The sequence below is a fragment of the Sinocyclocheilus rhinocerous genome, unplaced genomic scaffold (assembly GCF_001515625.1).
Source record: "Sinocyclocheilus rhinocerous isolate Xijiao unplaced genomic scaffold, SAMN03320098_v1.1 scaffold574, whole genome shotgun sequence".
Taxonomy (NCBI): Eukaryota; Metazoa; Chordata; class Actinopteri; order Cypriniformes; family Cyprinidae; genus Sinocyclocheilus; species Sinocyclocheilus rhinocerous.
Genome location: NW_015659919.1, coordinates 2404033 through 2412215, shown reverse-complemented (window position 1 = coordinate 2412215; position 8183 = coordinate 2404033). Strand labels below are relative to the sequence as shown.

The 8183-nt window shown below is 38.8% G+C and overlaps 2 protein-coding genes across 5 annotated transcripts in view; one reads left to right on the top strand and one right to left on the bottom strand.

Annotated features, from left to right (window-relative positions):
• Nucleotides 1–4085, bottom strand: part of LOC107724342 (uncharacterized protein C6orf62 homolog) — a 6682-nt gene extending 2597 nt beyond the window's left edge. Inside the window, exons 1-4 of the mRNA XM_016533232.1 lie at nucleotides 2673–4085; nucleotides 2414–2590; nucleotides 2122–2247; nucleotides 1808–1942 (exon numbers count right to left, since the gene is read on the bottom strand). Coding sequence (XP_016388718.1) covers nucleotides 1808–1942; nucleotides 2122–2247; nucleotides 2414–2590; nucleotides 2673–2801 — 567 coding nt within the window. The 5' untranslated portion in view covers nucleotides 2802–4085. The remainder of the gene's footprint in view (nucleotides 1–1807; nucleotides 1943–2121; nucleotides 2248–2413; nucleotides 2591–2672) is intronic.
• An 812-nt stretch (nucleotides 4086–4897) lies between these two features.
• The window catches only part of gmnn (geminin DNA replication inhibitor), a 5375-nt gene continuing 2089 nt past the window's right edge, over nucleotides 4898–8183 (top strand). For 3 of the 4 annotated variants that reach the window (XM_016533273.1, XM_016533272.1, XM_016533270.1), the window contains exons 1-4: nucleotides 4898–4989; nucleotides 5669–5730; nucleotides 7744–7845; nucleotides 7936–8092. In XM_016533273.1, coding sequence (XP_016388759.1) covers nucleotides 5677–5730; nucleotides 7744–7845; nucleotides 7936–8092 — 313 coding nt within the window. In that variant the 5' untranslated portion in view covers nucleotides 4898–4989; nucleotides 5669–5676. Of the gene's footprint in view, nucleotides 4990–5102; nucleotides 5172–5668; nucleotides 5731–7743; nucleotides 7846–7935; nucleotides 8093–8183 lie in introns of those variants that run through there. The other variant, XM_016533271.1, reaches the window with a different exon arrangement.

The following is an 8183-nucleotide window of genomic DNA, read 5'->3' as shown; positions in this document are numbered from 1 at the left end:
TTTTAGAAAGGCGGGGCATAGAGGAGCAACAATAATGTACATTTTGTGGAAAATAATGTGTTTTTTTTTTTACCTTAAACCGCATTAAACATATTGCATTACACCAGGGCTGTCCAAACTCGGTCCTAGAGGGCCGGTATCCTGCAGAGTTTAGCTCCAACTTGCCTCAACACACCTGACTGGAAGTTTCTATGCCTAGTAAGAGCTTGATTAGCTGGTTCAGGTGTGTTTACAGCGTCGGCGCCACGGGGGGGCCTGAGGGGGCCCATCCCGGCCCCCTCGGTCACTGTGCCCCCTCACCTCTGGTGCCGTCTCCGTAGTGGGCGTCCTGATTTTAGTCGGTGAGGCAAGGTACTGCCCTGGGAAGGTCTCCCAGGCTGTTAAATACACAGATTAAAAGCGTAATGTTTTCATTTCGGTTCGTTCTTAGCAAAAAAATAAATAATTTCCGTTCAGGTTATGCAGAGCGAAATAATAACAGTGCTGCATTTAGAAATAATTCTTATTAACTTTGCTATTATTCTGGAATTTTCAAACTGCTAACACTTTGCAGTTTCGAATTATGCCTTTACTGTATGACCAAAAATGACAGAGTAGTCTATTTTATGCTTCAGCTGTTTGATCGCGCCGGCGCCTCACGCGCACACTAAGCTACTGCATTCATTGGAAACAGCACAGCCGTTCACCGTGCCGTTCGGCGTGAGACCCGCTCCACTGTGGCATATTTTTTTTACGGAGCTGTAAACACGGGAATCTCCGACCGCATGCAATCTTTGACGAACACCCGATTCATATATCAAACTAGCCTATATGTTATTAAATTGTACATAGGTACAATTGTACATACATTATTTTATTTACAAGTTTCATGTTTGTGTTTATCCCGTTTTCCCCCCCGTTGCATCTGAAAATTACTTTCAGACAAATTTTTTTTTTCAAAGCAGCCCCCCCAATAAATTGTGCCTGCCCCCTCACTTTGTGCGCTCTGGCGCCGACCCTGTGTGTTTAATTAGGGTTGGAGCTAAACTCTGCAGGACACCGGCATTCCAGGACCGAGTTTGGACAGCCCTGCATTACACAAAATAATGTTCTTTTTAGCAACGTCATATGACCCCTTTCAATTTATTTATTTTCATTGCCGTCCCAGCATCTATGACTATTTTCATGGCAAGATCAATGTATTTTATAAGAAACAAATAGTAACACAGTAGTACTGAAAAACAACAATTTACAACCAACCATGTCAATATAAAAAATTTTCATTTCAATATCAGATCAATTTAAGATTATTCCTGGTGAAACCTATATAAAACATTATTTTGTCTATTAATAAACACTAAAAACTACAATCAATCATTTTAATGCTTTGCGTAAATTTAAGCATCACAATACTATATATAAAGCATGTATTGAGAAATAAAGCTTCATATTGAGATTTACTAAAGATTATATTTAACAGTGTTATTAAAGTTAATCTTTAAAAAAAAAAAAACTAATTTGAGTGTTAGATACATGTACAATATTAAATGGGTCATATGATGTTGCTAAAAAGAACAGTATTTTGTGTATTTGGTGTAATGCAATGTGTTTATGCGGTTTAAAGTTCAAAAAACACATTTTCCACATACTGTACATTATTGTTTCTCCTCTATGCCCCACATGCTGAAATAGCTCGTAACACTCCAAAGAGAAAGGAAAAATTGAAATCGCATCATATGACCCCTTTAATACAAAAAAGTTGATAATCCTCATGGCATTCTTAAATATTATCCATGCACCTTCATATTTCATGTTTTATTGAACCAACCTGTAAGTGCTGTCTGTTCACAAAGAGAAAGACAGACTGATTGGGGTTGTTCATAACCATCCCAGCCTTGTCCTTCCGACCAACAGCATGCAAAAACTGCTTTTCATAGTCTCCATGATGAAACTCGAACTTGGCCTGTAAATGTTCAAATGCAAATGTAACTATATTTAATTTGTGAATGGATTTCTATGCATCATTCATGCCTATTGTGCATGTTGAATACTTGGTGTTAAGGGTTTGAATGAGCCCATGACCTCAAATACGAGGAATAATAAGTACCACTATTTTTTTTGGCAGAAATTACATATACATACCTGAACAGGCCTGAATGGTTCATGTTCAGCCCCTTTCCATCTGGAGAACAGGAGACAGACAATCTTCTCAATATCATTGCGGGGCCAAAGGATAAAGTCCATCTCCTGGGTACAACCGATCACATCCTGTACAGATTTAGAAACATCAGTGAGACACAAAAAAGCAATGACCTCGAACAACATGATGACACATGGGTTTTTAGACAAGACAGATGGTTGCAAAACAGCTGACAGCAGCTTAATCTTCAACTGACAATGTCGAAAGTCAACCATGCTGTGTGCCAACACTTACTCTACGCATCGACTGGTAACGAGGCGCGTGTAACTGCACCACATCTTTCTGGAGAAGCTCTAAAGAACTCTCTAAGGAGTAGCTCGAATCCTTCACGCCTTTAAGGATATTTTCCTCATAGTTGTTGGTCATCACAGGTACCACCTCAGCTACTTCGAAGAGTGCAGACTTCTTTTTCTGTAAAAGTGGGAAAAGGCATATGAGAACAATCATAGACAGTCAATAATTTCTCAGCTTCATACAGAATCATTCAATGTACCTTTTCCTTAAATACAAAGGCAATGTAGATCTTGAAGTCGAACTGATCGGCCAAAGATTCTCGTTTCTTCCGTAGCTGGGCACGGAGTCGGTTTCTTGTTTGATTCCGGCGAGAATTTGGGTCTCCCATTATTACGGACAGTACTATTTTCCTTAAGCAGACTTTTTTTCGCTTTTTATTTGCTTGACAGTAGACTGTGGTTTACAAACGCTTTTAAAAACTAAATAAGCTATAACCAAGCACTACCTGCAGTACATACTAATTTGAATTAACGAACAAAGTTAGCAAAACCAAATCAAGTCATTTTTAATCAATGTGGGTAGTGCACTTGGGCCAAGTCAGTTTGAAAGCCCATACCGACAGTTTTGTGTTTGCGTCCGTGTGTGTGAGGGGACAGATCCCTGTCTTTAGATAAATAAATCTGGGTTAAAGTTATCTAAAAAGCTGACCAAGAGATTTGACGTTGGAAAAGCTCTTCCAGGATTGACTCTTGCTTGTATCCATGTCTTTGAATAAACGGTCTCATAAAAGCACATCTGAATGACAGGTGAGAAAGACAACCATGGCAGAGAAATGCAGATGCCATGAGATCTTGGCACGGAGTAAGAACACAGAGTTTGCTGGACATCTTGGGATTTAAGGGCATAAAATGGGCCCACGAGCTCTCCTGCCACGGTTGAGTTTCATTGTAAGGCTTTTATTTTGTGGCTGGCTAGCAAACTAATGCTAGCTAAGCTGAATACACACGCACGCCACCAACTGATAATCTGGTTGAAGGGAGCTACATCTCTTTTTTTTTTATCCAGTATGAGATCTACGAGAGCATTCAAAGCTAGTATTCATCAATAAACCGACTGTTACATTTTGTTTTTTACCTGTTTTCTGATTGTTATCGCGATGCTAGCAGAGACTGGCTTCGATGCGTGGCTGGCTAACGTTAACTATTGTTTCTCGCCATTTTTTTCTCGAGTTGACTTTCAAGCCCGTTGCGATCCGAGCAAGTACTGCAAAACAATCCTAACACGTCTTAATACACCGAGCTCAGTGCAAAAACCCGCCCCGGATGGATCGATCCTCGGCGGAGGTTTAGTTTGATGTTCTCCCGTTTGTTTTCGAGCTTTTCCACAGTCGTCACACACCCGTATAAGCCATGTCAAGATAAACTGACAAACCGACCGAAGTCCTCCGTTCTCTCAGGTAACAGACGGCGGCATCTGCATCGCGGTGGACCCATAATGATGGAAGGAAAGGGTGAAATGTCTTTCGAGCGATTCTTTCGACTGGTTCGGCCCTTTGATCTGCGTTTGTCTGGAAAATAACAAGCGCTCCTCGCTGAACAAACAACTCAAAATGGCCGCTGCGCATCACGCAGCTGTGCACACGTGACAGAGGAGGAGCGCGCGCTGCTGTCAGCTGGGTTTACGAAGGTCAGTGTTGTGACTCTATGGTTGTGACCATAGACACGATAATAATAATAGTAGAATAGTATTTTAGAATTTACACTCCACTTGTCTATCCTCCAAGTTTTGACAGTTTAAGTACCTTTTAATAATTTAATCCACGTTACAACCGACCCCACCTACTGTTTTTACTCGGGTAGTGGTGTAGCTTGTGACAAATAAGAAATAACTGATTTGTAACAGACAAAAATGGGAGTTTTCCACAATAATTATTTTTCACAATATTTCTGAATAAATACATCAAAAACTCTTTGTGTTATAAATAAGGGAGCAGCATTATATAAAATTTTGAGACATGTTGTGAAGCAAAAGAAAAACACTAGTCACAGACGTTTAAACAAACCCTATGGTCATGGTCACAACCATAGACATAATAAAAACAGTAGGTGGGGTCGGTTGTAACGTGGATTAAATTATTAAAAGGTACTTAAACTGTCAAAACTTGGAGGATAGACAAGTTGAGTGTAGATACGGACATAATCAACTTCTCAATCAATTCAATAAAATGTTATTGTCGACTATACTGTATTAAATAGTTAACATTATATAACACATAATACTAAATATACATCATTTACGCATAATTTAATTGTGCGTAGTACTCACCTTAAACACGGACAATATTTTGTGAAGTGGATAGAAATTCTAATATTCTTATAGTGAAATTAAATATCCCTTGAATTAAAAAAAAATCCCTTGGTTGGCTGTTTGTTTATGTCAGCCTCTCAATCCGCGCGAAATCCAGAGTCACGTGACGGTACAAAGGCAGTACTTAAGCCATCGGCGCGCTCTTCACACCCAAGCTGGTGTGTTTTAGTGGGTTGTAAAGAGCAGTCTGTGTTTATCGTGCAATTTTCGTAAGTATCATCTTTGACTTGCTGGGTTTATGTTGGCTTTTGTTTTGTTGAGTTGTAGAGACTTTTTGTTGATTTTTAAGGAATGGCAATGTGTTTTTAAATGTACAGTCTGTACGAGTGGCTGGATGGTCTTCGTGGTCTGGACACAAACAGAGGCCTAACGTACACCGCTTTTGATCTATGCTTGTGATTTTAGTTATACACGTATAAAATGTATGTCTTTTAAAGTTATATAGGTGGCGAATGAGTTATGAATAAATCTACAGTTCTGTTTTTATTGTTTTAAAACATTTTGGATGTCAATTAGTGTTACAACGTTAACTGTTTAATTTGTATTTTTGTATGTTTTAATCGTGCTGTAATTTAATTTAAAGTGTCTTGTCAGTCTATTAGTTTGTCTCTATTTTTAGGCTAATGGGTATGTTAACTACATGTCTGTCGTAACTTTTGCCATGTTGAAAACCATTAGCATAATTGTGTTTCCAAGAAGAGGGCTGTAAAACCTGTGCTGAATCTAAAATTTGGTAATCTCTCATCAAAAGAATCTTAAAAGCAATTATTTGTAGACTGGAAGACTAAAAGTGTAGGGGAATGAATGTATTTCCAAGTCAAAGTGACTGGAACCCAATGTGACCTTTCAACTAATGAAACTCACTGAAGTTACTGAACTCTTTTCTAGGTGAAAACATGAGCTCCATCAGAAGACCCAAGCATGCAGAGAATCCCTCTGTAAACATCAAGGTATGTGAGAATGTCTTGCCTTAGGCTTCGTAGATGCAATTAATTAAATTACTACTCAAAACACGGATGATTGCTGAACCAGTGTCCTGTTGGGTGATTAAATTAACCCTCATGTGGTGTTCGGGTCCTTTTTGCTCTGAAAATTTTCTTTTTCCCGAAAATACTAGTTAATATTACCGCATTGGACTGAAATTGTGACTTTGTTCACAAAGGGTATAACTACTTCTAAAAAAATTTGATCATTTTCATACTTTTCTGGGGGAGATTTTTCACCTTGTTACACCTGTGATGTTACAGAGCAAAAAGGACCCGGCCTCAAAAAAATGCTTATAAATCACTCATTATGCTATATTATCAACAAAGATTGGATTCAATCTTTGTCAACTTTTCTTTCATTTAGGACTGGTTTTGTATTTATATTTGCTTCTGATTAATCGTAGGCCTCATTTATCTGAGTAGGCACCTCATTTTTTGAGTGAAAAAAGCATTATTTATGAATAATTTTCACAATATTAAATAAAAACTGAAGAAAATCACCCTCATGTCGTTCCAAATCCGTAATACCTCAGTTCATCTTCGGAACACAAATTAAGATATTTTTGATGAATTCTGAGAAAATATCTTAATTTGTGTTCCGAAGATGAACTGAGGTATTACGGATTTGGAACGACATGAGGGTGAGTAATTAATGACAGAATTTTCATTTTTGGGTGAAGTAACCCTTTAATGTTAGTGTTCTTTCTCGTATGCCACAATGTTCAGATTTGACAGGGAACAGCAAAAGTGTTACTTTTTGCCCCTTTACAGAAAATAAAAGCATTTCAAAATAAAGGTCCTTTTTTGTGATCTTTCCCATTCACTCTGAATGGCCAGTCATTTTTGACCGGGAACACCAAGTGTGACTTTGTGCCATTTTGTACAAAATAAAAGCCTTTCAAAGCCAACTCCCTGATTAAACATTAAAGCACACTAGTGTGATAAACAGTACACATTTTCTCCACATTTTATTTAATATTGTGAAAATTATTCCTAAATTATTTTTTCACTCAAAAAATGAAGTGCCTATTTTCAGATAAATGAGGCCTACGATTAAACGGATGTGAATATAAATACAAAACCAGTCTTAAATGAAAGAAAAGAAGTTGACAAAAAGATTGAATCCAATCTTTGGTGATAATATAGCATAATGAGTGATTTATAAGCAATTTGAGGCCGGGTCCTTTTTGCTCTGTAACCTCGTTAGTGTGAAAGGGTTCTGAACACAACACAAGGGTAAATGGGTTTTTGAAAAAATCTGGCAGCACTCCCATAAACTGATTAATGTCCCATTTTAAAAGGTAGTCATTAGTGGTTTTTATAGTGGCCATGTAATGACCCCTAGATATTATTCATAAGTTTGGATTACTTAAATTGTCTGGAGTATTTTCAAAAAGGGAAAGAATGATGTCAACACATTGCAACATGTCTTTAACTTGATCAAATTTCCCATTTAGGACAAACTCAACTCCGACCTTGCTCTGTTTTTAAATTAATCATTGCCCATGTGTTGAAATCCAGTAACTGTGCATCCGTCTGCCACGGTTTTAAGTGAAAACATTAACCAACTCCAAACTTGCAGTTGGTCACAAGGAGACTTCGGTGGCGAGTTCCCACGATAATTACAGGTTAAAGAATGCTGCAGTAAGATAATGCAAGCGGCCCAATCGCTGTCCATGGGAATTGGAGGTGTTTACAGCATGCAGCTGATGTGTGGCCTGCCCCTTTCTCACGCTTGTTAGAACTGTTGATATGCTGAGTTGCTCCGATACCTTGCTTGTTGCCATCTCATACTGACAGCTTAACCAGGTGTAAGAGGAGAAGAATGACTGTTGAGGCAGGTGAATGGAGCCTGTTACTGTGTGTTTGGATGGGGTTGCTTAACTTTCGTTCTCACTGAAATAAGCCTCTGTTCTCAATATTTGACACTTGTATGATACTTGAGGACCCTGAGATTGCCTTTCTTTCTTTTCTCAGAAGTTCCTTGTAGTACCAACATCTGGAGCAGGATCAGGGAGGAGGACGCTGCAGGTCCTTCAGCCGTCTGCTGTCAATAAGAACCTTGGGCGTATCATTGAGGTACGTGGTGGTGGTTGCCATTTTGGACGTTACAAAGCGTCAACTCTTTAGTTGGATGGGTAGTGTTAAAGACGGTCTCACCCTGTTTAGAATGGCAAAGCGGTTCCAAAGAGAAAGATGTGGAGTGCTGAGCAGGCGAAGGGCTCAAAGAGGGTCAAAGCAGAGGTGGCTGTAAAATCCACAAGTCCAGAGGATGAAAACCAGCCTGAGGGGGTCACTCAAGAGGCCTATGAGCTCATGATCAAAGGTAAATGATGCCCTGTCCAGTTTGGAGAAGTTGATTGGTTTTACGTTAATGCAAAAGCTGTACCTGTTAATACTGTCATAGTTAAAGTGTG